The sequence below is a fragment of the Strongylocentrotus purpuratus genome, unplaced genomic scaffold (assembly GCF_000002235.5).
Source record: "Strongylocentrotus purpuratus isolate Spur 01 unplaced genomic scaffold, Spur_5.0 spur5_contig_844, whole genome shotgun sequence".
Taxonomy (NCBI): domain Eukaryota; kingdom Metazoa; phylum Echinodermata; class Echinoidea; order Camarodonta; family Strongylocentrotidae; genus Strongylocentrotus; species Strongylocentrotus purpuratus.
In genome coordinates this window covers 907,086-924,289 of record NW_022145551.1, presented here as the reverse complement: position 1 = coordinate 924,289, position 17,204 = coordinate 907,086, and the positions used below count along the sequence as shown (strand labels likewise).

General features: G+C 37.3%; 1 protein-coding gene across 1 annotated transcript; it reads right to left on the bottom strand.

The window, feature by feature from the left end:
• Positions 1 to 583: 583 nt before the first annotated feature.
• On the bottom strand, positions 584 to 16,753 carry LOC586713 (ileal sodium/bile acid cotransporter-like). Its single transcript, XM_030990348.1, has 5 exons — positions 16,636 to 16,753; positions 6,813 to 7,022; positions 3,082 to 3,275; positions 1,798 to 2,002; positions 584 to 1,111 (listed from the first exon to the last, which is right to left on the bottom strand). The coding sequence occupies exons 2-5, from the start codon at positions 7,002 to 7,004 to the stop codon at positions 584 to 586; spliced, it is 1,119 nt and encodes a 372-aa protein (XP_030846208.1). The 5' UTR covers positions 7,005 to 7,022; positions 16,636 to 16,753.
• Between the last annotated feature and the right edge of the window lie 451 nt (positions 16,754 to 17,204).

The following is a 17,204-nucleotide window of genomic DNA, read 5'->3' as shown; positions in this document are numbered from 1 at the left end:
TAGTATAGTATTAATGACTACTTTGAGAGAAATAGTTGTTTTTATACGCTCAAGGGAAGGTTAGAATTGTGCTATTACCCGAGGCGTGCCGAGGGCAATAGCCCAATTGTAACCTTCCCGAGAGCGTATAAAAACAACCATTTCTCGAATATTAAAGCAGGCCTTGGCCCCCCCCCCCCCCCCCCTCCCCCCAAAAAGACGGGCAAAAAAAAAGGTTTTAAAAAAAAGTTACCCTTTTTGGGGGGAGTAAAAACAAAGCGCTCACTATGCCACCCCCCCCCCCCCCCCCCCCCAAATGAGCGAAATATCGGCGGCGCGATTTTCAAATTTCCGGGGTCAAAATAGAAAAAAAAAAAATTAGTGCTCGCTATTCCCCTATTTAGATCCTGCTCGATCTAATCATTGTATTTTAAAATATTTGAGAATACGTTGGTACAATGAGTAAATAATATTTTGTATTCATAATGCTATGATCAAGATTTTTAACATTTAAAATACAAAATTAAAAAAAGAGAATGGATGCACCCTACACGAACCTAACAACGGAGTAAGTCGAGCGAGGTATCCTATGATATCGACATTATCATATCTCCCCATTTTTGTTGAAGATTTTTTTGTACATGGGTTTCATTTCTTGATTTTTTGTGCTCTCCTTCTCGTCGCTCTCTTTATTGTTAGAATCGTCGTCATCCTCGTCGTCAACGTCTTTGTCGTTGGGTTCCTTCTCTTTTCGTGGACAGTTCTTCTCTCGATAGTAGGTGACGATCTTATACAAGAAGATCACGGTAAAGGAATCGATGTTTATGAAACAGAGGTAGAGGGAGGGATAGAAGAGCATGTCAAGAAAGAGAGGAGAGTCAGCGAAGGTGACGACGGTTATGGTCAAGGCCAAAGATACGTTCTGTGAACCGGTCTCGAAGGCGATGGAGCGGCACTTCTTATGAGGTTGACGGAGCAGGCGCGCGATACTGTAACCCATACAGAAGCCTATCATCGGAAGTATTGCGGCACAGAACCAGAGCCTCCATCCAGCCTTGAAAAAGGCAGGGTTCATTATGATGCTGATGGCGATGGCGAAAATGAGGCAGATGAAGGAACAGACGATGCCAATCTAATTGTGCAGAAAAGGAGAAAGGTCATGGAACAATGCAAAACTCAAGTTTTACAATCTGCCGTCCTCTTATGTTGAATGTACATCCTGAAGTTTCAACTGTTATATACAAATATTATCATAAATTTCGGAACTCTGAACCTTCTTTAAAGTAAAGACTTTTGAAATCATGTTTCTTTTTTGGAAATTGTGTTTAATGTGTCTTATGATCAGTTTTTGATAACACTGCCAATCTTGGACATATATCAGGATAGAGTAACCGGGAGAGTAACCCAAGAGGACAATCAACATGCCCATTTAACACGATCGTACGAATAGGGTATTAATAATGTGCTTGTCATGAGTTGATTTTTCGAAAATATTTGAGATCTGGTAGTTGTCAATAACGGGGGTCGGACCGCGGAAGATGCCCCCATGATAGGCCTCTGCCTGTCAGCCTACGTAGCTAGCATACTAAATTCCCGGACTAAAATAGTAGGGAGGTTATAGCACAGGACATAATTATGTCTAAAAGAAGACTTAATTTCAAGCACGGCATAGCATTAAAGAGGGCATGGCAGATGGCACCTCCTACAAGCTTCCAGTGTAGTTACTTATTCTTCTGTTCAATAACAGAAGAATGGCCAGACCATTTACATGATTTACAAACCGAATACGCAGATTACTGGCAAAGTCCTATCCCTCACCCTAGTAATATGCTTAGTCAGTGATTTTTTCCACCAATTCAGGAATACACCGAAAGCGACGGGGACGAGGATGATGACCAGAGTTGTAACGATGTTGACATAGGGAATGATCGCCTTGTCGTCGGTCCACACACGGCTATAGATGAAGAGATTGAGGGGCATCATTCCGATAGCAACCGCTGTCGAAGCTGCTGTCATGCACACGCTTTTTGAGAGAAAAGAAGAGGGGGGGTGTTTAGACATATTCATCCTATTCGCCTTGTCTTTAAATTCATTATAAGAAATGGCGAACATCAGAGTATAGGGACAAAACTTGTAATAAACAAAGACAAACGTGTTAGGAGCAAGTAATTAAAATGTTCCTTTTGAAATAATTTTTTCCTTAGAAATTAATTTCAATCTGCTTCTTCACATTAAAAAATTAGCCAGTAGGTCAATTGGACTATGGATTTGAAGAGAAGGTTGAGTTCTGGGAAGAGGTGAAAAATAATTTGTAGGCGTTATCATTCTTATTATGCAAGTGTGGAAGAACATCAGATAAGACATGTTCCCTGAAAAGCATGGCTCTTCAAATGCCTTCATATTCTAAATATGTCATATAACATCGTAAAACTCGGGGGTGGGATTTTTAAGCCACGTGTTCGTGTAGTCCCATATACATCTTTCTGTGTACAGACCTTTTCTGGTCGATTCCACACCGTTTCTTTCACAATGCAATCGCATGACCAGAACTCAACTTCATCTTTAATAGCGTCTCATTGCATGATTACGTCTATTTGTGCTTCGATACATTTCGCTAGTTTGCCATTTATTATCGTCTTACTGATTTTGAGTAGACATTCTATATGACCCATTATTAATAAAAATATGTTTTTATATTAATCTTTTTGAAGAAAACTGAGTAAGGAATGGATTTTTTTTTCTTCAAGAGTCCTTGAGCAAATCTGACGCAATTCATTCAGGTGATAATATAATTTATATACATCTGAAATAACAGAAGAAGTTAACTATTTGATTAAAGATTTTATTACAATCTTACGAAATGCGGTGCAAATTATGTCGCTTCCTCCTCCATGGAGTTAAATAAAAACATATATTATAGGTTTTTATTAAATGATAAACCACAGTTTGATGCGGAAGTATTTTCTGAACTATTCAGAGACTTTATTTTGTTTAAAAACTACTCTTTTTGAGAGGGGGGGGGGGTGGGCTTGAGCCAGCACATCCATCATCTGCATGTAATATTCCAGATTTCCCTACATAAATCTATGTTAATCCACGTACCTGAGGCAGACATCTCCATCGACCCAGTAGGTGTAGAGATTAGAGAGGGTGCCACCGGGGCAGCAGGCAAGGATTAGCAGTGATAGAGCCCCTGCTGAAGGTAGTTGAAAGGCTAGTGCAATACAAAAGCCAATCAGGGGCATAAGGACGAACTGGCATAACATACCAATGAAGAAACCAGTTGGACGACGGATCTGTGATATCATATTATGACAACAACAATTATGATGATGATGATGATGATGATGATGATGATGATGAAGATAATGATAATAATTATAATAATCGTCATCATCATACTACCTTCACCAATACAACTACCACCCCACTACTATTAATACTACAAGTACTACTATTTATATTAAAAATTATACAAATAAGAGTATCAGTAAACACTGGTTGGGATCCCAGGGGCGGGCGCTTTTCTAATATTTTCGCTGCCCCCCCCCCCCCCCCCGGCTAACGACAATAAAACTAGTGAAAACTACCCCGAAAAGACATTGCGTCACATCAAACATCTCCTATTATTCAAATAGTGAATTTACATTTTTAAGAAGAACGACTAAACACACACACACGCGCGCACACGCACACACACACACACACACACACACGCATGTACAGCACTGCAGTAACACTATGCATAATCACCGTGCGTAACCCCGTCATCTTTTAAACAGGGGAGAGATTAATGTCAGTTGGGATATTGATATTTATATACCTCATACATAGATTGTCATTCACTGATTGGTCAAGACTATATCATATGACAAGGAGCATTTCGATCTATCATTGCGTCGTTCTATCAAACCCTGTGATAGTACTCCAAATCCCTGTAATAGAACTCCTAACCCCTGCGCGACCTTTGCACACACACACAGCGTACAAGATTCCCCCCAGCGCGCAATTAGGCAATTTTCGCAAACTCATTGCGGAATTAGAATCTGCGGTTCGTGTGAAAAATCGAGAAGATACTATAGTAACAGTTGGATGACCGCTGAGGCCCTGAAATCTAGAACGGGTTTTGGCCAAATCTACAGGCGTTCTCAATGACGCCCCAAGTGAATCAAGTGCCTCGATTCAAACTATTTCATTCACCTGATAATAATAATAGTATTTAAATAGACAGAATCCAATCTGCATACATTAGTTGTTGCCACACTTAATACATGCAGTTTGCATTCTGACTATTGCGAATCCTAGACAGGTGAATGAAATAATTTGTATTGAGGAACTTCACAAAGACGTATTACGAAAATGGCCTGTTCCATTCCACGCAATGCAGTACAGACGGGACTACACGACTAGCACAATTTGTCTCGATCAAGCCACAAAACGGCTTTTTATCAAATTTCAACAATAATTTATCATCAAGTTTTAAAACAATTCATGTTATATCCATATTCATGTTGTTGTTGTTCAGAAACAATAATCGGAAGAAACAAACCTCACCGAAGAGTCATTCGTGTCAGGGGCGGATCTAGGGGGGTTAGGCGGTTTAAATCCCCCCCCCCCCTTGGGCTGGCCAAGGTGCTTTCTACCCCCCCCCCCCCCCGAAATATTGGTTGGCACTTTTTTCAAATTGAAAACAAATTTTAGCGCTCCCTACCCCCCACTTAGCAAAATATTGGTCGGCGCCATTTTTCAAATGTCAACTTGACAGTGAAAGAAATATTTTGTATCGAGGCACTTCACAAAGACGTATGCATTAAATTTGGTTACATTACGAAAATTGCCTAATGGCATTGCAAATGCAATACCTCCGTACAGGGAGGTGAAAGAACAGGAGGCGAAACTCTTGTAATTTATTCAAACGCATTCTTGAGTTCTAAAGCGTAACAATGGGATGTGTAACATTCCACTTGGCTTTGAAGTTCCATGCTCCGAACCGCGCTTCCACTGCGGAGAATTTCGTAAGCCAGGCACCAGTTTTACATTTATTACAAAATATCAAATTACCGGCAAAATTACAGTGTAAATTAAAAACTTTATATGGGAATTTTATTGGGAATAGTGCATCAAACAAATTTTCAAATTTAGAACTCCGTCCTGCCTTTTAATTGTGTGCCAGAGTTGGTAAAAGAAAAATTACATCCTGTCAAAAACTCAATATTTTAGGATGATGCGCTAATTTGTGCATGCTTTAAAGTCCCGTTATTTGATCCATGATTTACAATCTTCAATAACATTAAGTTTGCTAATGCGTGTTTTCGCGTGTTTTTTGTATTTTTCAAGTTTAAAAAAGAATGAAATTACACAAGTTTGTGTTCGCTTGTTCTACTCTTTACACATTCAACAATGGATGAGAAATCATTGGAAGGGACAGCGAACAGTTGCTGTGATACCATTTTCTGATGTAGGAATTCTAAATCCTAAAATTTCATGCGCTCTTTTATCTCACCACCTGGTCAACAGCTGCAGATTAGCGCATAACTTTCCGGCGGCTTGGAGCATGGGGTCAAAGGAGAACGGCTTGATTCAAGTCCTTCTCTATCACGTCCCTGCTCCGTAGAGATACGTACGCATTCACCAAAAAGCGAAACCACGTATTGTATCGAGAACGGTCTGTGTGCGACGGCCGTAAACCTGAGTGCTCTGCGTCCGCGAAGGTTTGTATGTTGCTGAGCGAAAACTCGCTACTCACGCGTTGTCACGGCGCTCTAGCTCAAAATGGTTTCTTCATGTCAACGCAGCTGAAATCAAAGTTGTTGTATTTTCTCGTGGTAAAGTTCGAAAAATTCATATAGACGGTATAGAACTATTTAAATTTGATGATGATATTGTAGAAGTTGTTGATGAATACGTCTATCTTGGAACGGATGAGGTATATAAAACAAATATGGACTGCTCTGTAATCGGATGGTGGTGGGAATTATCACTTCCTCGGTGGTGTTCATACCGGCCATTCTATATCACCCCCTCGGCTTCGCCTCGGGGGTGATAGAAGGGCCGGTATGAACATCCCTTTGGAGTGATAATATACAAATATTGACTGCTCATGAGGATGATGGTAGGAACTACCACTCCAAGGTGGTGTTTACACCGGCCCTTCTATCACCCCCGAGGCGAAGCCGAGGGGTGATAGAAGGGCCGGTGTGAACACCGCCGAGGGAGTGGTAGTTCCCACCATCATCCGATTACAGAGCAGTCCATATTTGTTTTATATACCTCATCCCTTTTATTGATTCATGATTCGGTCTAGCCGTGGGTCTAGATCTAGCTCTAAAAAACAGGAAATGAGGTCAAGAGGAATGTACTCACCAGAATAAGAAAAGTCCAAGGCAAGAGTATTGAATTCCTACGCGCTGCGCGTAACCGTGCGATTGCGGTAGCCTAGCTAGCAACTCAAAAAATTGGTGTACGCAAAGTCGAGGAGGGGTTAGGAGTCCTATCCCAGGGTTTGATAGTAGCTACCAAACCCTCTGACGCAATGATACTTGATAGATCGAAATGCTCCTTGTCATGTGATATAGTTTTGAGCAATCAGTGAATGACAATCTATGTATGAGGTATATAATTCCCACCATCATCCTCATGAGCAGTCAATATTTGTATACTAGCAGAGGATAGACCACACTGAACAGACAAAATAAAATCCACTTTTCCTATCCAGAAACATACGCGCATATATACGACTTACCCTTCGTTTTCCCCGCACATTCTTGCGCGCGTGCACCTTCCCACACCCGAACCTCCTTGTACCCGACCACACGTAAACCTGTACTACTAACCGTCTTTCTAAAATCCTTGTAGTTGAGAGTACATCCCATGGAGATCATGAGAAGCATCAGGAGGATCATGTTGATCACCTTTGTCGCGAGCTTAAGATCCGGACCAGTGTACGGTTCAATCAAGGTTTCGTTCCCCGTCGTGTTCATCGTCCAGTTCATTATTGTCGTCGGCATCATGGTCGAATCTTCCATAGTGTCGAGATTAAAGGTCTGACGAAGATGAAGTATTGGAAGAAAGGAGTGTAGAGTTTGCAGACAATATTGTGATACGTATTTTTCTTAAAGATACTAAGTCCCTTTTGCAGCCAACGTCGAGTTCTGTAGAACTTTGCAGGAATTATGACTATGTCATGTATGTCCTATCTGTGAAATGTTAACATTAGCAGTGTCCTAGTATTCAAATTATGCAAGGAAACCCGTTGACCTTGTATACTTTACTGTCAGACACTATTGACTGACTGACTGACATTTTTTTTTCTTTGGTAATAACGTACTTAAAATGAGCTGTTACAGGTCCATGAGCAGTATACATTCTATTACCCAGTTCCTGTAATGGCCAAAATTAAAATGATTGAATCTTTGCGCAGCACAAAACATACGACCATAAGGTTAAAGGGTCTAAAAATCAGATTATTACTTAGGTGATTGCAATAACTTAAGTCGATTCAACAACTAATATTCGTTATTTTCCCACTAAAAGCCATTTTCAAGCCCTTTCGTTTTGAGAGAAGTTCTAAATTAGTAATGTCTTTCAAATGCCGTTGGAATTTAACCGTTTCACTTTGTTGGCCTGCAAATGGGACATAGTACCTTTAAATACCAGTTAGTCTGCCTACTCTTTCGCTCATTTAGAGGGACAAAACGTACAAACCAAAATGATCATAGACAGCTTGTAAATGTAAACCTGATACATTGTTAATACTATTGCGTTATAAATAGGCAGGACATTCTGACTTATGGATCCTGTCGAAGAGAAGGAGAAGTAATTGTAGTCGTCGTCAATATTGTGGGGCGGTAGGAATAACCCCTTTCAAACATTATAACCTTGAATCAAGATTAATTTCCAAATTTGGCCTCTCTCTACACTGTAAAATTTCAAACTGGTTCGAGCTTTTGTTTACTAACGTGTTTTGTCCCTTCTGTTATGCTATGCTTTGTTTTAATCAGGCAAAACAAAAGTGCTCTTACCCCCCTCCCCCCCCCCCCCCCCCCCCCCCCCGCTTATTCAGCGGCTGGCTGAGTCGTTGCGAAATATTTCCTCAAAAACTGGAGCAAAAAAAAAATTAAAAATTGTGCTCTTACGATTTTTGATTGATATTATAGTAAAAATCATAATGACGATGACAATCGACAATGATTTTAAATGATTGCTGGTGAAACTTCGAAAAAATATTAGTAATTTAGTTGTAATCTCTCTCGAAGTCGTGACAGTGGATAAAAAGTCACGGGAAAAAAAAATAGCGGGTCTACCGACATTATTTACATATCACTGAGTTCAAACTTCTGCATTGATAAAGTATGCGAGGATCGAGCGAGAATACCGACACAGGCACACAGCAACATATCTATGCGTATCTTTCTTGCTCCCTCGACGAGACGACTCCACCCAACAACCCCTTCTCTCTCTCTTACTCCCACCTCCTCCTCTCGATCATGCTCTTACCCCTTCTCTCTCTACTCCTCTCTTTCACCCCCCGTTTCCTTTGTTTCATTTTCTCTTTTCCCCCTTTTTCCCTTTTCTCCTTTTCTTTCTTTTCTTTCCTTTCTTTCTTTTCCTTACATTTCTTTTCAGTTCTTTTTTTCCCTCTCATTTATCTTTTTTCCTCCTCTTTCTTTCTACTCTTCTTTTTCCTTTCTTTTCTTTCTTTTCTTTTCCTTTGTTTTCTTTTCATTTTCTTTCCCTCTAATTTTTCCCGACGGCAGCGCAATTTTACCGACAAAATCCTGATAAGTGGGTGGGGGGTGTCGCACCCCCCCCCCCCCTCCCCCTTGGCGACGCCCCTGGGTCCAGGAGGTTTCAGCGCTTTAAAGATCCGAAAACACATCTCCTTGCATAATTTTTTTTCAATAAAATAACATACTTAAAATGAGCTGTTACAGGTCCATGAGCAGTATACATCTATTACCCAGTTCTTGTAATGGCCAAAATTAAACTGATTGAATCTTTGCGCAGCACAAAACATACGACCATAAGGTTAAAGGGTCTAAAAAATCAGATTATTACTTAGGTGATTGCAATAACTTAAGTCGATTCAACAACTAATATTCGTTATTTTCCCACTAAAAGCCATTTTCAAGCCCTTTCGTTTTGAGAGAAGTTCTAAATTAGTAATGTCTTTCAAATGCCGTTGGAATTTAACCGTTTCACTTTGTTGGCCTGCAAATGGGACATAGTACCTTTAAATACCAGTTAGTCTGCCTACTCTTTCGCTCATTTAGAGGGACAAAACGTACAAACCAAAATGATCATAGACAGCTTGTAAATGTAAACCTGATACATTGTTAATACTATTGCGTTATAAATAGGCAAGACATTCTGACTTATGGATCCTGTCGAAGAGAAGGAGAAGTAATTGTAGTCGTCGTCAATATTGTGGGGCGGTAGGAATTTCCCCTTTCAAACATTATAACCTTGAATCAAGATTAATTTCCAAATTTGGCCTCTCTCTACGCTGTAAAATTTCAAACTGGTTCGAGCTTTTGTTTACTAACGTGTTTTGTCCCTTCTGTTATGCTATGCTTTGTTTTAATCAGGCAAAACAAAAGTGCACTTACCCCCTCCCCTCCCCCCCCCCCCCCCCCCCCCCCCCCGCTTATTCAGCGGCTGGCTGAGTCGTTGCGAAATATTTCCTCAAAAACTGGAGCAAAAAAAAAAAAAATGTGCTCTTACGATTTTTGATTGATATTATAGTAAAAATCATAATGACGATGACAATCGACAATGATTTTAAATGATTACTGGTGAAACTTCGAAAAAATATTAGTAATTTAGTTGTAATCTCTCTCGAAGTCGTGACAGCGGATAAAAAGTCACAGGAAAAAAAAATAGCGGGTCTACCGACATTATTTACATATCACTGAGTTCAAACTTCTGCATTGATAAAGTATGCGAGGATCGAGCGAGAATACCGAAACAGGCACACAGCAACATATCTATGCGTATCTTTCTTGCTCCCTCGACGAGACGACTCCACCCAACAACCCCTTCTCTCTCTCTTACTCCCACCTCCTCCTCTCGATCATGCTCTTACCCCTTATCTCTCTACTCCTCTCTTTCACCCCCCGTTTCCTTTGTTTCATTTTCTCTTTTCCCCCCTTTTTCCCTTTTCTCCTTTTCTTTCTTTTCTTTTTTATTTTATTTTATTTTTTTATTGAAATATATTTAATCAGGATATCAAGAATCAGATATACATTGTAGATACAAAATCTGTTTTACATCATGGTCCTGAACAGGATAAAAACACGGAAATATAAATAACGAATATCACCAAAGCTCACAGGCAAAGGTAAGAACAGTATAAAACTAACATATAAGCATAATACGCATTAAAAATAGTAAAAAGCACAACAAAACAAAAAAACAAACAAAAACGACAATGAAATAAATGAAATTAACAGCGAAAAAAATATCAAATCACATTTAATAAAAGGCATTAAAATATCACCCTAAAAAATAGAAGAGGAGAGAAGATATAAGGAAACTGGTAAAAATTAAAGGAGGAAAGAGGAAAGAAAGAAAGAGGGGAGAGGGAAAGAAAGAAAGAAAGAGGGGAAGAGGGAAATGGAGAGAGAGAGAAAGAGAGAGAGAGAGAGAGAGGGAGAGAGAGATAAGCCATGTCAAAGCAGTAAATGAATCGGCATTGTATTACACAGGTTTAAAAAATTTGTCCTTGTACATACGTTTAAAAACATCGATAGATTTAGCATTTTGAAAAGCAGAAGGTAGACTATTCCAGATTTTACCTCCAGCGTATCTAAAACAATTCTTAAAACATTCAAGATTAGGCTTAGGTAAAACAACATTCAGCGTATTGGCAAGTCTAGTGTTAAAACCATGTCTGTCAAAAACCATTTCCACTTCATTGCATAATCGTACTGGGGCTTTTCCATGAATACAGTTGTACATTATACATGATAAAAAATAGTCCCGTCTAGTGTCAATGGATTGCCATTTTAATGAATTTATTATACTCAAGCTATTTACATTATAATCAAAATTCCCTACGACAATACGTGCAGCTCTTTTTTTGCAGTCTTAAAAGAATATTTCTGTTTTGTAAAGAACAGTTTCCCCATACGGAACAAGAATAATCTAAGATTGGCTGTATGGTACATTTGTATATTTTATTTAAAATGGAAGAGCTTAAAAATTTACTGAGCTTTCTCAAAGTAAAAATCTTATACCTTAATGATTTGGTAAGAGATTTAATGTGGATATCCCAAGATAATCTATCATCAATTTCAATCCCTAAATATCTGATACTTCTTACTTGTTCTATTGTTTCAGTATCAATATGTACCTTCAGACTTAATTCATCGTTACTTCGTGTGTTACTACTCAACAGCATAATATTACTCTTATTAGTATTAATACGTAATCTATTTTTACAATACCATTCATTTATAGCATACAAATCTGCTTGGAGCTTAGATGTAATGACATTAATATCCATATCAGAAACATATAAGACAACATCATCAGCGTATATATTACATGTACTTAATCGTAAGCAATCAGTTATATCATTTATAAAAACAAGAAAGAGTGAGGGGCCTAAAATACTCCCCTGAGGAATTCCTATAGTTATGTCCTTTGATTCGGACAGTTTACCATGACAATAAACTGCTTGTTTCCGACCAGATAAAAAGCTAGAAAACCATTTAAGTTCAGTATTTAAAATACCATACTTATTCAATTTGGACAACAAAAGTTCATGGTCAATACAATCAAAACATTTAGAAATATCAAGAAAACATGCACCAACTTTTTCCTTTTCATTAAAAGATTCGTACCAGTCATCAATGACTCTATGTAAACATGTATTCGTTGAATGATTTGGCAAAAAAGCATATTGGTCAACACTAATAAGATGATTAGTCTGCAAGTAAGATAAAAATTGAGACTGAACTTCCTTTTCAAGCAGTTTAGCAATATGACATACAACTGAGATGGGTCTATAATTTGAAATATTATTTTTATCGCCTTTACCTTTATAAACAGGCGTAGTTCTGGCCAATTTCCAATCATTAGGTAAAAATCCACAATTTAAACTTTCATTAAAAAGACAATTAAGAGAAATATTAATATATTGAGCTGAGATTTGAAGTAATTTTCTATCAAATTCTAAGATATCAAGGCTACTCTCTTTCGACAATAGAGAGAGATTATGTTTAGTTTTCCCGGGACTAATTGATTTCAAGACAAAGGTATGTATACTTTCAGGGTGGTTCCATGATCGTGATTACTGAAAGTTTCTGAAATCTTTGTACCAATATTTACAAAATAATCGTTCAATTTATTACTGTCTAAATCAGATGGTAAAACAGAGTCTTTTTTCCCCCTTCCAGTAATTTTGCTTAACTCCTTCCATAACTTCTTACTATCATTACTGTATCTCTCAGATACTGAATCAAAATATTCTCTCTTCTCTTTTCGTATGAGCTTGGTGACTGAATTCCTGAGATTTCGATATTCAGTCAATAGATATGGAATTTTTAGTCTATCATATTTTTTCTTTAAGTAGTCTCTTTTATAAATGAGTTTAATAATATTAGAATTTATCCATGGGCAGTGCCTAGTTTTAACCCGACATTCTTTTACAGGAGCATGTTTGTTACAACAATTTAAAAAAGCCTGTTTCCATTCAACCCACTTTTCTCGTAGGGGAATACAAAAAGTACAATTATTATTAAGTACGTCAGAATGTTTTAAATCATCAATAAAAGCATTCTCGTTAAAATTCTTATAGTCTCTAAATCGTACTACATTATGAACATTCTTAGAAGTATTGTTGACATTTATACATGTATATATAAAGTAATGATCACTTAAGGATATCTTAGCTACGTCACTTAGTATATGCTTATCTGGTACAGAAGTAAGAATATGGTCTAAACATTTAGAAGAGGTGCCTGTAACCCTGGTGGGTTTATGGATCAATTGTGTTAATGAGAAGAGATTTTCAATCACATTAACAGGATTATCACTAAAACTTGCAGCATCAAACTTATAATCATAATTAAAATCACCCAATATAACTAGGTCCTTATCTTCAGATGCTACTTTCTCAAAAATATTCAGCATATTATCAAAATACATTTCTTTTCAGTTCTTTTTTCCCTCTCATTTATCTTTTTTCCTTCTCTTTCTTTCTACTCTTCTTTTTCCTTTCTTTTCTTTCTTTTCTTTTCCTTTGTTTTCTTTTCATTTTCTTTCCCTCTAATTTTTCCCGACGGCAGCGCAATTTTACCGACAAAATCCTGATAAGTGGGTAGGGGGGGGTGTCGCACCCCCCCCCCCCTCCCCCTTGGCGACGCCCCTGGGTCCAGGAGGGTTTCAGCGCTTTAAAGATCCGAAAACACATCTCCTTGCATAGTTTTTTTTCCCCACTTTTTTTGGGTTGTGGTAAAATAACCATTTCAGGTCTTCTTTATTTTTTCATAATAATATAAACATATTCACATTTTTAGCATTTGCCTCCATTTCTGGAGGGATATTCATGGTTTTCTTATATTTTCTTCTACTTGTAAACGATAATTTAATAGGTAAATAAAAATATGAAGAAGTCTCTGTTTTGTTGTTTTCTTTTTAAATTCTTTTTCAACAAAGCTTTTGTAATGAGTAAAAAGTGCATAATTCAAAATAATATCAACATCTTTTTCCTTCTTTGAATTAAATCAATACCAAACAATAAATGACATGGTTTGAAATTAAAATTAGACATGAAATATTTCTTTATATTCCTTTCAACTTCATTCCAAAACATACTGACTTCGTTACAAACAAAGAACATGTGCATACAATCACCTGTTTGATTACAATAATAACATTGTTCTTTGGCATTAACTTTCCATTTAAACAAATTATATGGTATTGCTAAAAAATTATACAAGAATTTGAAATTGAAATTCATTAGTAAGCTGTCTTTTATACTTTTTAACTTAAATAACCAAACATCTGACCATACAGGTATAAATTCAATTTCCAAAGTATAACGTCAAAATTCCTCCCCTCTAGATTCTTCGATTTTTGTTTTAATTAACTCATGATATATTATTTTAACTGTCAACTGTCTAACTGAAATCATATTCTCATTGTAACAGGTGGTCGACTTCGGCAAAGATACATACCACTTTTCCAAGTTAGCTCATTAATGACTGACAGATGATGTCACAAGGGGAATGAGATCTCGAGGTTTTTTGGGGTGGAGCTTAGCAAGTTTGAAAAACAAATATTTCAAAAAATATTTAAACATCTATCAAACAAATTTAGAAGTTTACATCTCAAAATATGAGATGTACACCAACAGCAATACACTTGTATTTCGATGTCATGGGCCCTTTAAACTCATTTGTACCTAGCTCCATACGAATACTAAATGAGGAAGGTATCATATAGGGCAATAAAACAATAATGATACCTTTCAATAACAATAATAGTAATATTAATAAAGATAATAATAATAATATAATGATGATGATGACATTAGTGACAATTATAATTATAACAATAATGATAATAATAATGAATAATAATAATAATAATAATAATAATGATAATAATAAAAATAATGATAATAATACAAAATAATGATAATATTAATAACAATAATAATCAAGTTAATGAAAGTTCAAATTATCGATACTTGTAAAATTTTATATATATATATATGTGTATCGCAATATAGTGGGGGCTGTTAGGGATATTTTGGTGCAGATTCTTCTAAAAGCACCAAATTTGGCCCAGAGGTAGATTATACCATACTATTACGATTTCTGCCGGACGCCAAGAAGGGCGCTCTCTGGGACTGCCATATTGGGCAAATCCAAAATGGCCGCCATCTGAGTTAAAGGTCAAGCGTAGTTCCAAATAGGAAAAGCGCTTGTACACTGTCGCTCATATAGTTGGAATATTTTTGATTTACCCCAATTTATGGAATTATTTTAAAAATAATTTATAAATAATAGATCTAGATATTTGTATACATTCTCAAATGTTATTGAATAATAATTTGACAATGTGTGTTTGCGTGACTGCTAAAGCATGTGTATGCTACTATGCTTATCAACTAGGGGACCTACGCCCTTAAGTCATAAATGGCAGTAATGAGGATTAATGCCCCACAAAAGGGCACTAATATAGCACATCGACACGGTTTTGATCCTGGGGCCTCACGGTTACGAGGCCATTGCTTTGTCACTGAACCATGACTGTACGCAGCGGGGGCTAGGGTACGAGGCAGTTTCCATAATTTTTTTTTTTTTAAATGCAATAAATTTTCAATAATTTATTGCATTTTACCCCGGTTCCCAACATAAAAAATTCCTCTGTGTGCCATAATGCATGGCCGTCCAGAGGATTTTTATTATGTTGGTGGACCGGGGTAAAATGCAATAAATTATTGAAAATGTATTACATTTTCTGTTTTTTTTTTAATTTATGGAAATTGCCCCCTACCCTAGCCCCCGCTGCGTACAGTCATGGTTCAGTGACAAAGCAATGGCCTCGTAACTGTGAGGCCCCAGGATCAAAACCGTGTCGATGTGCTATATTAGTGCCCTTTTGTGGGGCATTAATCCTCATTACTGTCATTTATGACTTAAGGGCGTAGGTCCCCTAGTTTATAAGCATAGTAGCATACACATGCTTTAGCAGTCACGCAAAACACATATTGTCAAATTATTATTCAATAAAATCTGAGAATGTATACTATTATCTAGATATATTATTTTTTTAATTATTTTTAAAATAATTCCATAAATTGGGGTTAACCAAAAATATTCCAACTATATAAGTCCGTTTTTTTCTCGAAAATAGACTATGTCAAAGTTAATGTACACGAGTCAATTAGAAATAGTATAAGTACGAACAAAATTGTGTACAAAACCTATGGCCGTCCCGGTACTCACTGCTATAACTACTTATAACATAGGCATAAATATAATATTGTATGCTGAGAGCTAAGAGTGCTAAGAGTTGAACAAGAATGGGTCGACACCCTTCAGCTCTCAGCCGACAGTATACAACAAGAATATTATTCAGATTCACATCATTAATGCATTCATACATAAATAGCAAACTGATATGAGTAAAAATACTGCAACTTCCTCCGATAAAAAAGAAGAAGAGAGAGACAGTTAGTGCGATACGAGAAAGAAAAGGAAAGAAAGAGGGACAAAAGGCAAAAAGAAAGAGTGAGAGAGAGAGAGAGAAAAAAAAAGAGAGGTCAATAGTTATGTCTTGACAATCATGACAATAATCATAATTATGAAGTAGCAATTAACCACTCCTTCCAACCCCAACCCTTCCATGCTGCCTGCGACAAACGGTATCGTCTGTGTATCGGGAAGGTTGACAGAAGTCAGTTTTATTAAATAATGGATATTTCTGTCTATGCCTGGTCCTGCCGCGGTTACCTCCCCCCCCCCCCCCCCCCGCCCCCATCACAAATTAACAAGAACAGCCATGATTAGATATTAACAGTGTCAGTGAGTAAATATACTATCAACTAACGTAATATTAGGCTGTACTGCATGTAGACAATAATTTTGTAGATTACAGACATAGAATTATGTAGATAAAACAGATATAAAAGAAACTCACGATATATCCCACGTGAAGCTGAAATACTGCTGTCTACTGCTTCTCGCGCCTTTAGTGGATATGTCCTCACAGTACAGCAGCCGAGCTGGCTTCGCATGCGATTAGTACTATACCTCGTTCCCCCGGAAGAAATCGACTGGAATCATCTATCCGCCGATACGTATATGGTCGTATTTATATACTGATGATTTTTTTTTCTTCTTAGGAATTCTGAGGAATAGCTGTACGTCACTGGAAGATGATGACTCGTTAGTTAGTCCCAAAACACTTATTTCCATGAAATGTTTTGTTTACTCGCGCTTTAATAGTTTCGCTTTATTTGTTGTATTCTACCCCTGGGTCTTGGTTTCGTCATAACTCTTTTAAGGCTGCCTATAATAATTATCATCACCTTTTTATACATTTGTTTACGTATCGACAACGAAAGGGACCGTGAAAATGAGTTGGATACAATGAATGAACTACTGTAGTCCGTCCGACTTGGCTTAATGTCTTTAGGGAGTGATTACAAGAGGGACAAAAGGCAAAAAGAAAGAGTGAGAGAGAGAGAGAAAAAAAAAGAGAGGTCA

Bases quoted from the DNA above. Each gene is read 5' to 3' on its own strand.
- LOC586713 (XM_030990348.1), bottom strand. From the start codon at position 7,004: ATGGAAGATTCGACCATGATGCCGACGACAATAATGAACTGGACGATG. The intron at 3,276-6,812 runs GTTAGTAGTACA...ATGATATCACAG, and splicing joins ACAAGGATTTTAGAAAGACG to ATCCGTCGTCCAACTGGTTT. The intron at 1,112-1,797 runs GTGAGGGATAGG...CTGCACAATTAG, and splicing joins TGACTAAGCATATTACTAGG to ATTGGCATCGTCTGTTCCTT.